The following is a 19,311-nucleotide window of genomic DNA, read 5'->3' as shown; positions in this document are numbered from 1 at the left end:
GCCACTGCCGTTCGCACGGCAGCGGCTCCAAGCCGCCGTTTCCTGTAAACCTCGCTTGCCGAGCGAGGTTTGAAACGCCGGCTTCGCACCGGTTGGGCGGCGCGAGGGCAGCTGTGCAACAGCTGCACCCCCTGTGCGAACGGCTCCCTGGGGACGGCGTTTTTGCCATCCCCAGGGTGCCATAAACCGCCCGTGCAGAAAGGGCCTCTGAGAGGCTTATGACAGTAAACCAAAACTAGAATGTATTTACAGGCTGATTTCTTCTCAGTTTGATGTTACAGAGAGGTTTTAAAGAGTTTCTTGATCTTAGGCAGATTTTACTTGGATGTTACTATACACAATTTTTACTACTATATGCAGTTATTATATACAGATTTTACTTAGATGTTACCATATACAGTTTCACTTAAATGGCTTTTTCAGTTTTGAGATACAGCTTCTTATACACACAGGGATCTCTTTTAAGGGTGAACCTTTCCTCACGCTCCTGAACACTCTCCTAAAACACCCACCCTTAACTCCAAAAGGTTTCACACTGAACAGAGTAAGCTTTGAGGTTTCTCTAAATTCTCTCTAAACTCTGCCAGATAAGCTATCACACCCTCATGAACTCTCCAGTCCAATATCTAGATGTGATCTCTTACTGAGACAAAAGCCAAGCTTTCTGTGTGGTCTTCACCAGGCAAGACAGTTCGCTGCCTATCTCTCCCATTCTGATCTGGCCACAGTGATCCATGCAACGTCACCTCCAGATTAGAGACTGGTCTACCCTTGAACCTAATTCAGAAGCTGAAACTCGTCACCTCCAGATTAGAGACTGGTCTACCCTTGAACCTAATCCAGAAGCTGAAACTCGTCCAGCGCACAGCTGCAAGGCTCCTAGTTGGTTCTGACCTTTAAGGCCATGAGCGGTCCTGGAGCCACATTCCGTAGGGACTGCCTCTCTCCATACTGCCCTGTTAGGTCTCTTCATTCCTTGGAGGGGAACTCCTGGAAATCCCTGGCCTGAAAACCATCCAGTTGACCTCGACAAGGGCCAGGGTCTTTTCAGTCCTGGCCCCAGCCTTGTGGAATATGCTCCCGACTGAGATCAGAGACTTGAGTAGTTTCCGCAGGGCCTGTAAAATGGAAACTCCTGATGGCCAGCCAGGTTAACACCTTTTTTGGGGCCTCCGGAGGGTGTGAGGGGCATATAAAGTTTTATAATTCACCATCTGGAGTTAGGTTTTTTTTATCAAGGATTGTTTTAAAATATTTATTATGATTTTATTGGGTCTGTTTTAAAATGTTGCCACCCTGAGCCCCCCGGGGAAGGGCGGGCTACAAATTTAAAAATAAATAAAATAAATAATCACCCATTATTTTACTTTGAGATCTAAATTAAATAGTACGGGGCAACTAAGAAGGAGAAACATGCAGTAAATTTACTTATTTATCTACTATATCTGTAGTCTGCCTGATTAAAACTTTATTCCTTCTGTAGAACTGCCCTCCTGATGCTATGGAATGGAAAAATTGTGGAAGCCTTCCTGACCTACTCAGGGAAGCTGTTCCATGAAATGTTCCATGCGTGCAATGTTCCATGTTCCGAGAAATTTCAGGTTCATGAAGCTGCTGATCTCTCTCTTATTTAGAGTGACATTTTTAGAAGAGTTCACTAAGAGAATTGTGACTTATTTCAGCATCGTATGTTTGGAATAGGGAGTGTTTTAGATATGTGAATTCTAGATCAAGAAGGAGTTTTATAACTAATAACCCAGAGGTGGGATACAGCAGGTTCTCACAGTTTCCCGAGAGTAGGTTACTAATTATTTGTGTGTGCCGATCACTAATTGGTGATTTTGCCATGTGATTTTTGCCTTAGTTACGGCCCTCCTCTCAGCAGTAGCACGCAGAACTTGAAGCAATCTAGAAGGAGGTGCACCGGAGTGCGTGGTAGCCTGCGCCTGCGTGCATTCATTTCCCTCCCAAGGACCGGCGCAGTGGCTGCGTCCTTGCCACAGCCCCACCCAGGAATGCCTCACCCCTGGAATGCCCAGCCACACCCCCGTCGTGCCTCACCCAGCCCCATTGGCATTACGCCACAGTTTGAATCCCACCACCATGGGAACCTGTTACTAAAATGTTTGGATCCCACCACTGTAATAACCAGCACCACAAACTGAACCTGGGAATTAACTACTAATGAATATAGCATCTACAGACCATGGGTAATATCCTGACCTTGATTGATTGATTGATTGATTGATTGATTGATTGATTGGTTGATTGATTAAAAACTGAGCTGAAATTCCAATAAAGAAGAAATTTGATCCCCTGCTTTGCATTTAGAAGATGTAAGGTTGATCTTTAATAGATGACGATTTAATTTGGGACTCTCTCCTCTCTAGTCCATTTTTTGTCTCCTCGCATAATCTCTCCTGTACACGTAGGTACATCAACAGCTACTAAACTGAAGAGTAAGATGTGTCTTCACCAAGACTTATCTTATGAATGACTGTGTACTAGGTCTGGCATTGTTTCTATCTTATGCCCAGCGGATGGGTAGAACATGCTTTCTGAAAATAGTTTGGTCAAGCACAATGACGACAACTCACTGTAACCAGATATACCAAAGCAGATCAAAATACAAAAATAGAAAGGAACAAACAGCAAAACAAATTTTCATAGACCTGAAAATTGCAGAGAGAAAATTCCCACCATAGCAAGCTGATACAGAGTCTTTGCAATGCTTTGGGCAGGGGGTGGGGGCTGTTTTCCAAGATAGAGGCACCAAATCTGCAGCATGGCTGCTGTTGACCCTCCCAACAAGAACAGCAAAGTTTGATAGTTTAGTTCAGTGGTTCCAATTTTATGAGCCCTCTTTTGCCATCCATTGGGAACAACCGAGGATGTATAGGGGAACTTTGTTTGTGGGCCTATAACATTGGACCCCATGATTTGCTCTTTATCAAACTTGTGGGTTCAGAGCCCTTTGGGGATAGGGCGGTATAAAAGTCTAATAGATAGATAGATAGATAGATAGATAGATAGATAGATAGATAGATAGATAGATAGATAGATAGATAGATAGATAGATAGATAGATAGATAGATAGATAGATAGATAGATAGATAGATAGATAGATAGATAGATAGATAGATAGATAGATAGATAGATAGATAGATAGATAGATAGATAGATAGATAAATAATGTAGAGATCACCTGCTGATAATCTGCAAATGTGGCTCCTGTACACTTTCAAGACATCTTCCTAGTGCTCATCAAAAATTGTGTATTGGCTATAGTGGATCCAATTTTTTTCCCGATATTGGAAGAAAAGGCAAGGAAATAAAACCCATATTGGATACAGCTTTTGCGTGGGGGAATTTTCTGAAAAAGATTGGTATTTTGGAAACGCCGGCTTCCATTCAGTGCCATGCAAATGGCACCGGGTGGAAGCCGGCGTTTCTCTCCCAGCCCTCCCAAAGGCTCCTTGCCTCCAGTTGCCTTCTGTCACGTTGTGCAGGCCAGGAGACACGCCCCCTGGCCTCATTCTCCAGCGTTGTCGCTCTGGCAAGGGGGGGCATGTCCCCTGGCCTCCACAACGCGACAGAAGGTGACCAGATGTAAGGAGCGTTTGGGAGCGGCACAGCCTGTGCGAAGGCTGTGCCACCACCGTCGCTTCCATGTGAACGGTCTTGCGGGGGTGCGTCGGTATAAACTATGCCAACGCACCCCCCTCAGTGCCTGTGCAGAAAGGGCCAGGTTTTGAAAAAAACTGGCCCTCTTTAGGATATGTGAGGAATAAATTTGGCACAGTGATTTTTCCCCTGTGCTTGTCCCCTTCCCCCAAGCCAATTGTATTTCTTGATAATCTACTGTCCCAGCACAAGACCTTTTCTAAGCTGAAGCAAACTTGTTTTCTTCTGAAATGACATACAGAATTCATAATTCTGGGTTGCTGACCATGACCTCTTCAATTATCCACCCAGTACTTTCTCCAATTCTCTGGGGAGATCCGGAAGATGAAAAGCAACATGAAAGGGGCTACGAATATCTCCTGTAGCTGGCACTTGTCACTGGGTGGGGCTACTATTGCAGCAGCCAAGTCAGGCACCATTTAAGCAGCCATTTGAGGCTACAAGACATTTCCACATCAATGTGGGGGCAACCAAACTGCTGTCCAGGAGGAAGGTTATTGAGCCATATAGTAGTAGTCTTATATTTTGTACTAGTGCTTCTGCCCAGGGCAGTGTGTGATGCTTCTAGTGATCAATGTACTATTCGTGATCCTCTTCCAATATTGCACAAGTATCACCAGTTGGGGGATTTTATTATAGGTGGCATTCTTTCCCAGATCTACATCTTTTTTGATCTGTTAACTTTCAAGCACCATCCTTCCCAGACTGCAGTTGGTGAGCCCATGTAAGTAGTCAGATTTCAGTTTTAAATTATGGCCACTCCTGGAATTCTGCTTTTCATCCAAAGGGCTGCTCTTCACCTTCTTGCGATCCATAACAGTCTTTGGGTCAAAATTCTCTTTATGGGTGTTAAGTCTGTTTTAGGTTAGTGGTTCTCACTCTGGGTCTCGACACCCTATGGGGGCTACAGGGTTATTCCAAGGGATCCATGAATCCACTTGTGCACTAATCATTGCCATTTTGATCTTTTTGTCAGTATTATTTCTCAAGCAATGGATATTTACAGCACAACTACTATTGTGTTGGGAGGTCTACAAAATTATTTGAGGCTAGAAGGGGTCCTCATCCAAAAAAACTGTTAGGGAAACACAATATTAATTCCTTGGCAATCTAGAAAGTCATATTAAGAACTCATTCTTTCATCAGGTCTTTTTTTCAATGGAGGTTTGCTATCAAAGCAAAATCGACCTGCACAATGGGGAAAAAATAGTTGTTCCCACTGATTTTAGTACTTATACAAATGATCTCTCATGAGCCCACTCTGAGATGCGCTGTCACCTTAGCCAGATGCTTTCTTCTACCAGACGATGCAACAGAGAGCACCATCTTCCATCCTCTGATAGATCTTGCACCTGCAATCCTGGTCTTGAAGAAACCGTCCATCATGTTCTATTATATTGCCCTTTATATGCTGTAGAGTGGGAAAGACTACTTAATCCTCTCTGAGCTGATCTAGGCAACACTACAGATGCTGTCAAAACTTTGTTCTTGTTAGACAGCAACTCAACTGTTGCCATTGAACAAACTGCTAGTTTCTTGTGTGTTGTCATCACTGAACGTTCCCAAATGCTTAGCAGATTCAATCCCAGTTCAGTGGCTTAATATTCCATCTCTCATGATGCTTGTTTTTTTTTAACTTTTTTACCAGCCAATTTTAATTTCCATTGTATAATCTATATATATGCCATAAAAGGTTTCATCATCATCATAAATGATCTCCCTGTCTGAATTTCAGACTGACAGAAGAAGACCTTGCTCTTCCATAGCCAATTAAAATCCTCTTTCACAGTTGATTTGCAGACACTTCAAGTGGGTGGGCGAGAGAGCTTTTCCCTTCGATCCTGGAAGCCTCCATTACAGACAGAGGGGTCTATTTTTAAAGAAGAAAAGATAGCAGGCACATGCCCTGTCACTTCCTGTAAAAAGCAGATCTAGGGCCCCTTCCGCACATGCAAAATAATGCGTTTTCAAACCACTTTCACAACTGTTTGCAAGTGGATTTTGCTATTCCGCACAGCTTCAAAGAGCACGGAAAGCAGTTTGAAAGTGCATTATTCGGCATGTGCGGAATGAGCCTAGATTTGGGGGAAGCACTACGACAAACTAAAAGGCTATTCTGTTGTGATATGAGGGAGATCCAGCTGTTTTTATAAGGCATCTTATGTTTAAGAAGTTAATATCTTTTTTAATCAATTGAGTCTGTTCAAAAGTATCTTGCGTGATAAACATTCATTGTAAGTAGATATCAATGCATAAATTAAATATAAAATAGCCTCAGTTCAGCAGTAAAAAAAAGAATTAGACACAAAACAACAGATGGTCGATATGCAGTGTTTGGGACTCTTTAGTTTGGAGACGTCTGAGGGGGGGATATGATCGAAGTCTATAAAATTATGCATGGGGTAGAAAACGTTGACAGAGAGGAATTTTTCTCTGTTTCTCACAATACTAAAACCAGGGGGCATTCATTGAAAATGCTGGGGGGAAGAATTAGGACTAATAAAAGGAAACACTTCTTCATGCAACGTGTGATTGGTGTTTGGAATATGCTGCCGCAGGAGGTGGTGATGGCCACTAAGCTGGATAGCTTTCAAAGGGGCTTGGACAGATTTATGAAGTCAGTTTGTGGCTACCAATCTTGATCCTCTTTGATCTGAGATTGCAAATGGCTTAGCAGACCAGGTGCTCAGGAGCAGCAGCCGCAGAAGGCCATTGAGCTTTCACATCCTGCACGTGAGCTCCCAAAGGCACCTGGTGGGCCACTGTGAGTAGCAGAGAGCTGGACTAGATGGACTCTGGTCTGATCCAGCTGGCTTGTTCTTATGATATGCCTAATTTCCCCACTGAATGGCAATCCTTGTTGAACCAAAAAGATGAACTGTGTGTTACTATGCCACTGAGTGGTAGCCCTTGTTGAATTAATCAAATAAACTGAGAGGAACTTTGCAGTGTGGAGAGGCAAGATAAAACCCAACATGTATTCAGTGCCTTTCTATAACTGATAGGCACACGGCAGATTGTAAACCCATGGAACAAAACCAACCCAAACAAAGAAACATGTTTGAGCCTGATTGACAACCAGCTGCCAGTAATGGACTGATTTTGAGGGGGATTTAAAAGTCTCCAGATATTTGCCAGTGAAGTTCTGTAGTTCCCTTCACTAGGGACAAACCATGTCTTTGAGTGCAAAGTTGCTAGCAGGCATATATTAATCTGAGGCTCATTCCGCACATACAGAATAATGCACTTTGAAACTGCTTTCAGGGCTCTTTGAAGCTGTGCGGAATGGCAAAATCCACTTGCAAACAGTGGTGAAAGTGGTTTGAAAATGCATTATTTTGCATGTGCAGAAGGGGCCTGAAATTTAGCCAATAACAAAGGTTTTAAAACACACTTATCCATTTCACAACATATGTTGTCATTGCAGGGTCCTGACTCAGAATTATCAGCACATCCTGGCTTTGGCATTTGCCATTCAGGAAATCAATGAAAACCCCGAATTGTTACCCAACATCTCGCTTGGCTTCAGCCTCTACAACAGCTATTTCAGCACAACCAAAACATATCAGGCCTCCATGGAACTCCTCTCCGTACTGGGCAGATTCATTCCCAACTACAAGTGTGCCTCCCTCAGCAATCCGGTTGCTGCCATTGGGGGACCGAGTGCTAGTTTCTGTCTGGATATGGCACCCATTCTGAGCACCTACAAGATTCCACAGGTAACAAGTGTGCTTCAAGCATTCACATTCCTTGAAATTTCTGGTTACAATGCTATGGTTTCCAGGTAGAAAGAGGCATAGCAGAAACAGAAGTGCATTCCACTTGTCACTCAAAGGTTAACTCTTCTTCTAGGAAAAGGTTCCTTCAGGAATCTGTCTAGTTTTGGACTATGGGAAAAAATGATTCATGGGTTTTTTGATCAATGAACGTTCTCTCCAAAAGAAGAAATGTAAACTACCCAGGAAGCAGCCTTATACCAAGGCAGATCCTTTGTCTGTACTGTCTAGTCTGACTGGCAGCTGGCTTTCAGGCTCCCAGGTAAAGGTCTTTCCTACCATATATCGCTTCTTTTTTCTGAAATGGAAATGCCAGAGATTGGGCACGGATCAGTACATACTAAGCAAATGTTGTGCTACTGAGTTGCAGCCCACCCAAATATATCTCTATTCTCTCTGGCCCTTTCCGCACGGAGGCGGAAGGGCTTTGGTCGGCGTTTCCGCATGGACGGTCCCAGAAAGAACCAGGAAGACGGCGCCGCTGAGCGCCGTCGCCCGGTCAACTCACCTGCTCTCCGGCCCTCCGGCATGTCGCCGGGGCCTGGGGACACGCCTCCCCTGCCCTGCGCACCTGCTTCCGTGTCACAGAGCAGGGGGGCGTGTCCCCAGGCCCCTGCGATACGCCGGAGGGCAGGTGAGTGAAGGCAGGGAGTGGGGGGAGGCGCCTTGAAGCCGCTACCGCGGCTTCCAGCCGGCATTTTCAGAAAAGTGCGCTTCCCAGCGCACTCTGAAAACGCCGGCTCGGCGCCGGACGGGCGGCACGAGGGTGGCGCGGCTGCGAAGCAGCTGCACCCCCTGTGCAAATGGCGGCCTGGGGATGGCATTTTTGCCGTCCCCAGGCCGCCATATTCCGCCCGTGCGGAAACGGCCTCCGACACATCAGTTTTAAGAACATCTCTGTTAGTGATTCAGATGATATTCTCTTAAGTAAGCTATAAGACCTCAATGATCAAAAGTGCCCCCCGCTGAAAGTGCCCCCCTCTCCCATTTTTATGGAATTAGGGTCCATTGCCATCTGTTGGACCCACCCTTTCTTTTCTCCTCTCGGGAGGGTTTAAGAGGGATATTGCGGGCATTGTTATGTTATGTATTAATTGCTGCATTTTAATTTATATTATTTAGAGATTAACTTATATTTGATTTTATGTTTATCTGTATTTGAATGTTATGTTGTTCACCGCCCAGAGCCCTTCGGGGGTTGGGCGGTATATAAGTTGAAAAAATAAATAAAATAAATAAAATAAAAAACCCTCCCTCTAGTAACATGTGACATAGAATCCTGAGGTTCTTATAGTCCAGTAACAGGGTTTATCCTCCTCTGCTCGCTCAGTTCAGTAGGCTTTGTGTGTAGAGTGTCATCAAGTCACAGTTGATTTATGAACTCAGGAGGGTTTACAAGGCACAATGGTTTTTTATCATTGCCTTGCTCTGTGCAATGACCTTGGTCTGCCTTGGTGGTCTCCCATGCAAGTACTAACCTGTGCTGATCTTGCTTAGGTTCTGAGATCTGACCCGATCAGACTAGGCTGGAACATCCAGACAATGTTACTTATTAAGATCTGTAGAGAGAGTCCACTCCACCTTGCCCAGCTCTCTTAGCCCCACCTACCTCACAGGCTGTTTGTTGTGAGGGGAGAAGGGCAAGGAGATTGTAAGCCCCTTTGAGTCTCCTGCAGGAGAGAAAGGGGGGATATAAATCCAAACTCTTCTTATTATTATTATTTCTGCTGGTCAGAAAGGTAGAAAAATTCCCCTTGGACTGCCAAGAAGAACTCTGCTGAGTATTAGGGGTTCTGCACTCACCAAAAATCTGTAGAAAGGAGGGGTGTTGCTGTACAGAAATGAATTAGGCAAGATAGAGGAGAAACTCAGAACTGGATTTCACATATTCCAGTTTGGGAATTCAACCCCCTACCATACTTTAACTTTTATTTTCATAATGGTTCTTTGTATCTTCTTATCTTAGGTAACCTATGCTTCTACACCGTTTATGAATGACCAAAGTAAACCTGCTTTTTTCCACCACATGTTTCCAAATGGGGCCCATCAGTATATGGGGATCCTCCAATTATTGCTGCATTTCAGTTGGACCTGGATTGGGGTGATGTACACAGAGGAACTATATGGGGAGAGTTTATTACATGATGTGCTTCCCATGTTTTCCGAGAGAAACATCTGCTTTGATTTCATAGAAAAATTTCCTTCCTTAGTGTTTTTCTCTCAGATTGAAGATATGATGTCAGAAGCGAGGGAATTGTTAAGTGTCGCCATGAGAAGCTCAGCCAATGTATTTGTTGTCTTTGGGGGAAGTCAAACCATGGCAATGATGAGAGGATTGCTTCACTTCTCTGCATTTGTCAATGTACCTGAGAATACAAAGGTCTGGATTATGACTGCCGAGGTGGAGTTCACATCAGTTGGTGTTCAAAGAGGATGGAGCATACACTCCATCCATGGGGCAATCTCTCTCTCCATTCCTTCCAAGAATGTGCCTGAATTCCAGAAATTTATTCGGATGAGAAACCCTACATTTGAAAATGGAGATGGCTTCATAAAGGACTTCTGGGAAAATGCATTTGCCTGTTCTTTCACCCAATCCGTGGAGGAGGAGTATGAAGAGAAAATTTGCTCTGGGAGGGAGAAACTGGAGAATCTTCCCAATACCGTTTTTGAAATGAGCCTGACTGACCACAGCAGCAGTGTGTATAATGCTGTTTATGCTGTAGCCTATGCCTTACATGCTGTGCATTTGCAACGATTCAAGAGATCAGTCTTGGGTGATCAAGAAAGGCAGAAACTTCTGCATCAAAAGCCATTGCTGGTAATATCTTGCGTAGAACAAGGCCAGAAAACTCATCATAAAAGTGTCTGTCCAACATGTCCTAGAAAACACAGAAATACATTTCTTTCAGGACAGCATAGCTTGAGCTACCGTTCGATAGCCAGTTGCCTTGTGTTCCTGTGTAAATGAAGACTATTCTAACAAGGGTTACAGAGAGAGAGAGAGAGAGAGAAGTTTCTGGACCAACAGCCATTTCAAAAAATTCTGAGTGATCAATAGGAAGAAAGTTCATCATACATGTAGGTACGACAACATGTACTAGTCTGAAGGATGAGATATGTCTTCACCAAGATTGGTCTTATGAATGACTATGTAGTAAGTTTACTTTGATTATTTTATGCAGGTCAGTGACTGTAATAATGGCTGACTGACTGACTAGGTCAGTCTGGCCGTTTCCGCACGGCCACGGTGGGGGTTGGGTCAGCGTACATGACGTAATTAATTTCACTGGGACCGCTCGCAGCATCTAACGGTCCCAGAAAACTACCGGGACGCATGGCACCATGTTGCACTGACGCTTTCAGCCGACATGTTCTCTGCGACCATTCAGGCAAGCCGCCGAGGCCAGGGGACACGCGCCCCCTGCCCTGCGCAACCGCTCCGGAGTCGCAGGGCGGGGGGTGCCCCCAGGCCTCGGGGACGCGCCGGATGGTCGCAGAGAAGGTAGGTCAAGGGGGAAAGGGTGGAGGGATGGCGCCTTCCATTTGCACGGCAGTGGCTGGAAGCCGCAATTTTCCAAAAACCTCGCTGGGGAAGAGAGGTGGGAAAACGGCGGCTTCGCGCTGCTCAGGAGGAGCTGTGCAGCCGCGCCCCCCGTGCGAACGGCTCCCTGAGGACGGTGTTTTTGCCGTCCCCAGGGCGCTGTTTATGGCCCGTGCAGAAAGGGCCACAGTTTCTATATCGAGTGGATATGTAGAACATGATTTCTGAAATTAGTTTGGTCAAGAAAAATGAGTTCCACTCACTATAACCAGACATACCAGAGCATATCACAACACAAAAATAGGAAGGAACAAAGAAACACATTCCCAGAGACCTGAAAATCACAGATAAGACATTTCCACCATAGCAACCTGATAAGGAATCTTGGCAATGCTTTTGGGGGGTGGGTGGGGTGTTTCATGGTAGAAGCACCAAATTTGCAGAATGGCTGCTGTTGACCCTCCTGACAAGGGGCCTTTCCCCACTTACCTTAAGCCCCGCGCTACTCTCCGAAAGTAGCGTGGGGTCCTGGGGCACTTCCCACGACAGGCAGGGCGACAGCACAGCCACCCCGACGCTGCCGCTGTCGCGCCCCCTCAGCGCGCAGCATCTCTGGCGCTCTTTTAAACGCCGCCTTGTGATGACCCCGCGCAGAGCGCAGGGTCATGGGGACGTGTGGGTGCGCACCAGCGATGCTGCGCGCTGAGAGCAGCGCGCGGCATAGGGGGGATTAAGGTAAGTGGGGAAAGGCCCTAGAACTGCAGGCTTTGATTAAATTTAGGTCGGGGGGGTAGTTTATGACCCCTCATTGGCCCTCCATTGGAAACAACTGAGGATGTATAGGGGCGACCTCTTTGTGGTCCTATAAAATTGGTCTTTACCAAACTTGGGGGCTCTTGTATAGAGAGTCCACCTGCAGATAATCTGCAAATGTGGCTCCGATACATTTTAACGAAGTCCTCCAGTTCACCACAAAAATTGTGCATTGACTATAACGGAAGCAGGGTTTTTTTTCTAGATCAGGGGTCTGCAACCTGCGGCTCTCCAGATGTTCATGGACTACAATTCCCATCAGCCCCTGCCAATGGCCATGGTGGCAGGGGCTGATGGGAATTGTAGTCCATGAACATCTGGAGAGCCGCAGGTTGCAGACCCCTGTTCTAGATATTGGGAAAAAAGGCAGGGAAAACAATTGGTATGTGGATACAGGTTTGGGGGAGGAGGGATTTTCAGAAAAAGGTCTACTCAACCCAAGTACAAATAAAAGGATGTGGAGGGTTTTATTATAGGTGGCATTTTATTATAGGAGGCCAGGCGCATGGGGGAGAGGCCGGAGACGAGGGGAGTGGTCTCTTCCTCCCATGACAGGAGTGCTTGTCCTTCCCGCTGGCCTCAGTATTCAGGTTAAATTGCCGTGTTGGAACTTTGCAATAAATAGGTGGGTTTGGGGTTTCAGTTTGGGCGCTCGGTCTCCAGGTTCGCCATCACTGTCCTATTATCTCCTATGTTCCAGCTATTTGCTAGTTATGTACACACAGTATGCTGTTTGCAGCCTTCCTTCCTTTTTGGTTTTGATACTAATTCATTCCAGGGTAACAAAAAGCACTTTGCTCAACTTGATCTGTTGATTCTCTTTGTATTTGTCTGTAAGACAACACAGACCTTGTTGTTTCTGCCACCATTTGCTAAACCCTAACGCTTGCTTTGTCCCTCCTTGCTTAGCTCCACCTCTTTCTAAGACAGGTTTCGTTCAACAGCAGCACTGGGGAAAAGGTTGCCTTCAACCAAAAAGGGGAGTTAATAGCTGGATTTGATATTATCAATTGGGTCACGTTCCCAAACCAGTCCTTCCTCAGAGTCAAAGTTGGGAAGATAGACCCTGTGACTTCCTCACACAAAGTGCTCACTATCCATGAAGAGGTCATCATATGGCCCAGTCTGTTTAACCAGGTGAGGTCCAAGTACACTTCAACTTTGGCCTATTATTTATACTATGATTTAGAGCTCCTCCAGCTAGGGTTGCTAGACTGGCTTCCCCCTTCAGAGGTAGAAAAATGGGGGATGGGGCAGTGTAACATTGTGGCACTCTAGGAATTCTCCAGTCTCTATGCTAAAACTCAACAAGCAATTGCTAAAAAAGTAGTGAAAGATCTTCTGGGTGTACCTGGAAATGCTGACAAAGCATTGAACATGGGGGCTTCATACCACCGCCCAGAGCCCCTTGGGGATGGGGCGGTCCACAAATCTAATCAATCAATCAATCAATCAAATAAATACATAAATAAATAAATGCGTTTGATCCAGCTGGTGTGAATTCCAGCTGTGGGGAACTGGAGCCAGGGGTGGGAAACTGACTGCCATGACAAACAATTAGGTAAATCTAATTCCAACAAAGCATCAATGAGTTTCAGTAAAGGAATTCTGACTTCAAATGTTCAAGTGGAAAACACTATAGAGCTAGGCCGGGGCTGATGGGAATTGTAGTTCCTGAACATCTGGAGAGCCGCAGGTTCCCTACCCCTGGTTTAGATGCTGTTCTCTCTGAAGTTTTGAGTAGGAAAATCCATATTAATTTTCTCTTGTGTTGTGTGAAACAAGCAACATTTTGTGTTCCCATAATTTATATTTCCTAATGTTGAATTATTATTAGAGAATGCACCTATTTTTAATATGATCCATGTTCCTGTAGCTTGAATACATAAATAAGTTGGGTGCAATGAATACACTGTAAATCTGGAACATGCATTACTGCCTCAGCTGTAATACCAACTACAAAACAGAAAGAATAACAAGGAAGTGAGCCAGAACTAATTCAGAGTTCTAAATGAATACAGCCAGTTTGTGATTCCCCATCATCACGATTCAATCTTCACAAAGGCATGGTTTAAACAGAAATGCATTTAGGTCTGCCAAGCTGAGAATGACTTATGAAATCATACTGGATGTGTACATTTTGTTCTAGATTGGTATGGTATGGGTAAAAGACTGCCATCAATTCCATGTGCACTGTAGACATGTTCTGGCAGAAAGGAAACTCTTGGCTGTTGAGGCATTAATCCCAAAATTTATATTCTGAATGGTTCAACATTCTTCTTTCTCCATGATGACAGACGCTGCCGCTTTCCCTGTGTAATGAGCCGTGCCTGTTGGGTCATAGTAAGACAAAGAAAGAAGGGAAACCATTTTGCTGCTATGATTGTGTTCCTTGTCCAAAAGGGAAGATTACAAACCAGACAGGTAAAGGGTGGTGGGTTGGGAGACTCATGGGCTCCCTTTAAATAACTCTGAAAGCAGCATTGCTTTGTTTGGCTAAATTCAGGAGAGATTTAAAGGGATTGCAGGAGAGATTTAAAGGGAGTTCTCCAGAGGTAGGATCCAGCAGGTTCTCACCAGTTCCCGAGAGTGGGTTACTAATTATTTGTGTGTGCCGAGAGGGGGTTACTAATTGGGTCTGCTTTTCCATTAGAAATTCCATTAGGTCCAAAAATCATAAAGTCCTGTTGTTTCCTATATGGCTGGTAGCCAAGGTAGAAAACGGGATAATTCTCCCTGTTGGGCTGTTTCAAAACATGTTTTAGAAATATGGTAAAGTTCCTTGTTTAAGGAAAGTATCCTAAGTTTAAGGAAAGTATTAAGTATTTGAAAGTATTAAGTATTTGACAGGCAGTCAATTAGAGGAGAAGTAGTTGTTTCTGTTGGCAGTAGACGACTTGCTATAAGGAGTTTAAATTATGGACAGAAAGATACCAGCTGGAAATTAGGAACTTTTTTTTACAGTAAGAGTTTTTTACAGTAACAGAGAAATTATTAATGCCCCGCCCCCGGAATGCCCGGCCACGCCCCCGTTGTGCCCCGCCCAGCCCCATTGGTGCAATACCACTGTTTGAATCCCACCACCATGGGAACCTGTTACTAAAAATTTTTGATCCTACCACTGGAGCTCTCCCTTTAAATCTTTCCAATCCACGCCAAATTTAGGCAAATGCTACTATCAACACTGCTTTTTCTCCCCTTTCCTCCTCCTCCCCTTCTCCAGATTTCCACCCCTCCACCTTCCTCTCCCACTACCCCTGCTTGCAATGCACCCCCACCTTCTTCTCACACTGCCCTTGCTTGTACCCCCAAATTCCACTCCAAGTGGCTCTGCTTGCTACCTCCACCTTCCTCTCCCACTGCATTTGTTTGCTATCCCCCAGCCTTCTTCTCCCCTGCCCCTGTTTGTACCCCCCTTTCTCTCCCGCTGCCCCTGCTTGCTAACCCCACCTTTCTCTCCCAGTATCCCTGCTTGCCACCCACACAACAATCACATATCCCATTCTCCATGGCACCACAGTGGCACAAAATTGTGGTAAAAAGCACAGATCCTCATGGATCCTCCTGATTTTTCCACTTAGTCACCCCAAAATCACCATCGCATCACAGCTGATGCCCTTGGCCACATATCTGAATACAAAAATCACACTTCCCATGCTCCATGGTGCCACAGTGGCACAAACATGTGATAAAATTTACTGGAGATCCCTGGCCCCTCAATGATGTGGCTGGCCTCCACTCAGGCCAGGGCCTTTACCGCTCTGGCCCCTGCCTGGTGGAACACTCTCCCTCCAACTGCCCGGGCCCTGTGGGACCTTGGGGATTTCTGCAGGGCCTGTAAGACCGAGTTGTTCCACCGGGCTTTTGGAGAAACCAGCTGCTGAGTGTGCCCCCCCCCCAGGTTGGATATCCAAATATTAATGGGACCCATTATCAAGATCTATGGGTCCCTAATACCATCGGGACCCTCTACCCCTCCCCCCTCCTCCTAAGAGGATTAGATTCAGGTGGGATGCCATCTTGGGATATTATAACTGCTGTTTTTATTATAATTATGGATGTTTATGATGATTTTATGTGATTTTATGTTGTACACCGCCCAGAGCCCATTGGGGATGGGGCGGTATATCAAATTAAATAAATAAATAAATAAATAAATAAATAAATAAAAAAGCATAGATCCTTATGGATCTTCCTGATTTCTCCACTTCGTCACCCAAAATCACTTTCACATCACAGCTGATGCCCCTGGCCACATGTCTGAACACAACAGTCATACGCTCCATCATACGCTCCATGACACCACAATGTTGAAAAACCTGCATCCTCATGGGTCCCCATGGGTCTACTTGGTAACCCCCAAATCACCATCACATTACAGCCCAAGCACTTAGACACATGTCTGAACACAACAATCACACATCCCATGCAGTGGAACCAAATGTCATCAAACCCCGGTTTGGCATCTAGCTTTAAAACTGCGCTCCCTGCATGCCAAAACCCAAAAACTCAACAAACCCCCCTCCCTCAAAATCAGACAGACCCAAATTATTCTGAATACCCAAATGTACTCGGGTATACCAAACATGATGTTTGTGTTATTTGATCATACAGATAATTTTGTGCCCAAAAAAGCCTGAATCTGAATTTTACCAAATATTTTCGGTTCTGCTTAACTCTAGTATGTCTGTATAGGAATACATGATCCAATTTTTCACTTGCAAACTAAGGCTCATTCCGCACATGCAGAATAATGCACTTTCAAACTGCTTTCAATGCTCTTTGAAGCTGTGCGGAATGGCAAAATTCACTTGCAAACAGTTGTGAAAGTGGTTTGAAAACGCATTATTTTGCATGTGCGAAAGGGGCCTAAGATTTGAAGTGGCTTGGGAAGACCAAAACATCAGCCACAAAATGCTAATAAAATCACAAAATAGGCACACTATACATATGTCTACCCTGTATGGCAACAAACATTTTATTTTTCAGACATGGATTACTGTTTCCAATGTCCCGAGGATCATTATCCTAGCAAAGACCAAGACTCATGTCTTCCAAAAGACATCAGCTACCTGTCTTATGAAAAGCCTTTAGGAACTTCTTTGGCTACTTTGGCTCTTTCCCTTTCTTTCATCGCAGCTTGGGTCTTGGGAACTTTTGTGAAGCACCAGAACACACCTATTGTGAAGGCCAACAACCGCAGCCTCTCCTACATTCTCCTGGTCTCTCTCTTCCTGTGCTTCCTTTGTGCTTTGCTCTTCATTGGAAGACCTGAGAAAGGGACATGCCTCATTCGTCAAGCTGCATTTGGCTGCATTTTCTCAGTGGCTGTTTCTTGCGTGTTGGCCAAAACCATCACTGTGATTCTGGCATTCATGGCTACCAAGCCAGGGTCCAGGATGAGGAAATGGGTCGGGGGGAAACTGGCCAGCTCGATAGTAATTTCCTGCTCGCTCTTTCAAGCCACTCTTTGCACTGTCTGGCTTGCAACCTTTCCTCCCTTCCCACATTTTGATATGCACTCAGAAACTAGAGAAATCATTCTGGAATGTAATGAAGGGTCAGTGGCCATGTTCTACTGTGTCTTGGGCTTCATGGGGTTCTTGGCAGCTGTGAGCTTCACTGTGGCCTTCCTAGCCAGGAAGTTGCCAGATAGTTTCCATGAAACCAAATCCATCACTTTCAGCATGCTGGTCTTCTGCAGTGTATGGATGACCTTTGTGCCCACCTATTGGAGCACCAAGGGGAAATATATGGTGGCTGTGGAAGTCTTCTCCATCTTGACCTCCAGTGCTGGCTTACTGGGATGTATCTTCTTCCCCAAATGCTACATCATTGTGCTGAGACCTGATTTGAACAAGAAGGAGCAACTCATGAAGAGAAAATACTAAAGACTATGTCTGTGTTTTCTGCTGAAGGAAGCTGTCAAAAGCAATACCAACAGATTCTACGTTTCTACTCTCTTCCTCATTCTGTGCAATCAACTAAGGTATTTGTTAATACTGCTTTGCACATTTCCCCAGCTAGCTGGCTGATTTTGCAAATGATGGGCTGTTTGGGGAGTGGTCCTTCATCCTCAGAAGTGTAAGGGTGCTCATTAATTTCCCTTCCAATACTGTAGTAACCTACCCCATTCGTGTCATTCTGCATTATGGCCTAGCTGGTCCCTGGATCAGGTCACATTATAATAACCAACCCAAAACAATGTGGAGCCAAAGGTACCATCCTAATTTCCAGTATTGAAATATTTCAAAAGTACTGCTAACCCTTTGAAAGGTAACGTTAGGCACATTTTTCTATTGGGAGGGTGAGCAGGACAGCTTGCAGAAGAGCCTGTTGAGGGGAGATATCATTGCTGTAATAGCTGCTCCACACACATTCATCCACTCACAGAATACATCTGGTAATACTGGGTGTTTCAGGAATTTGCAGAAAGCTGTCATAGAATTCGTTTTTATCATGTCAGTATATTTTACAGTCATGGCGCAAAGTTAGATGTGTATGCAGTGGACCATTTGGACAATCCATTTCAGTCCCAAAAATGGCTTATCCCAGATTTTATGTAAAAAAAAAAGAGAAATGGTTTTTAGGAACTTTGCTCAGAAACGAACACATTAAGTCATGTCCTGGTGTAGAATTTCCTGCTATCATACACACAGCAGTGTAAGATCCAGTGTGGTCCTAGGATTAGGAGTATTGGACTAGTTGAAGCACTAGATTAGACTCCCCACTCACAGAAGGTTGTTGGGTGACCTTGGGCTAATCACACTTTTACCCTAACTGATCTCAAAGGGTTGATGTGAGCAAGAAATGGAGGAGGTAAAAACACTGAACTTGGTTTACATCCCCATTGTGGAGGAAAGCATACATGCATAGGTGCATGGCAAACTTCCTTGCACTGACATACAAGAGAAAAAATACCATTCCATAAGGTAGGTTTCTCAACAGATTTCATTAGAAACAAACCTGAATTCCAAACAAAAAAGAAAAGTAAGCCATACACATTTTTTTCTGTTCTGCCATGTTCTAATGAGAACATTTCCTCTGAAGATGCCAGCCACAGAGGCAGGCAAAGTTTCAAGAGAAAATGCGACTAGAACATGGCCATACAGCCCAGAAACCACATGGTACCCCAGTGATTCCGGTCTTCCACAATACAAGGAACAGTTTGTATTTTTTCTCTAGTAGCATTTGAATTTACTGTCTGTTATACTCTGAAATAAAAAAAAAATATTTTAAACTTCTCCAGTCTGACTGTCTCATCATTTTACTTCATTTCTCTTATTTAGGAGATCATATTCCATTCCACTCACACACATAGGCTGATTCCGCATGGATCAAAAAAAGCAGTGTGAAAACGGTGTGAAAATGGTGTAAAAGGGTTTAAAATGGTGTAAAAGGGTTTATACTGTTTTCACAACGTTTTCACACTGCTGTTTTTGGTCCATGCGGAATCAGCCATACAGAGAGAAATGTGTTCTGGGATTCAATTGC

At 44.7% G+C, this 19,311-nt stretch overlaps 1 protein-coding gene across 1 annotated transcript; it reads left to right on the top strand.

Moving 5' to 3' along the window:
• The first annotated feature begins 2,551 nt into the window (after nucleotides 1–2,551).
• On the top strand, nucleotides 2,552–17,708 carry LOC125440563 (vomeronasal type-2 receptor 26-like). Its single transcript, XM_048510434.1, has 7 exons — nucleotides 2,552–2,598; nucleotides 4,253–4,408; nucleotides 7,226–7,403; nucleotides 9,427–10,281; nucleotides 12,727–12,954; nucleotides 14,115–14,241; nucleotides 16,807–17,708. The coding sequence occupies exons 1-7, from the start codon at nucleotides 2,552–2,554 to the stop codon at nucleotides 17,706–17,708; spliced, it is 2,493 nt and encodes an 830-aa protein (XP_048366391.1).
• Nucleotides 17,709–19,311: the final 1,603 nt, after the last annotated feature.

Source organism: Sphaerodactylus townsendi, linkage group LG11 (genome assembly GCF_021028975.2).
Source record: "Sphaerodactylus townsendi isolate TG3544 linkage group LG11, MPM_Stown_v2.3, whole genome shotgun sequence".
NCBI classification, from domain to species: Eukaryota; Metazoa; Chordata; class Lepidosauria; order Squamata; family Sphaerodactylidae; genus Sphaerodactylus; species Sphaerodactylus townsendi.
This window is presented reverse-complemented; position numbering and strand designations above follow the sequence as displayed.

Excerpts from the sequence above, each read along its gene's own strand:
- LOC125440563 (XM_048510434.1), top strand. The coding sequence starts at position 2,552 with ATGCTTTCTGAAAATAGTTTGGTCAAGCACAATGACGACAACTCACT. Across the intron at positions 4,409-7,225 it reads ACTGCAGTTGGTGAGCCCAT|CTATTTCAGCACAACCAAAA; the intron begins GTAAGTAGTCAG and ends CCTCTACAACAG. Across the intron at positions 10,282-12,726 it reads TGCATCAAAAGCCATTGCTG|CTCCACCTCTTTCTAAGACA; the intron begins GTAATATCTTGC and ends CTCCTTGCTTAG.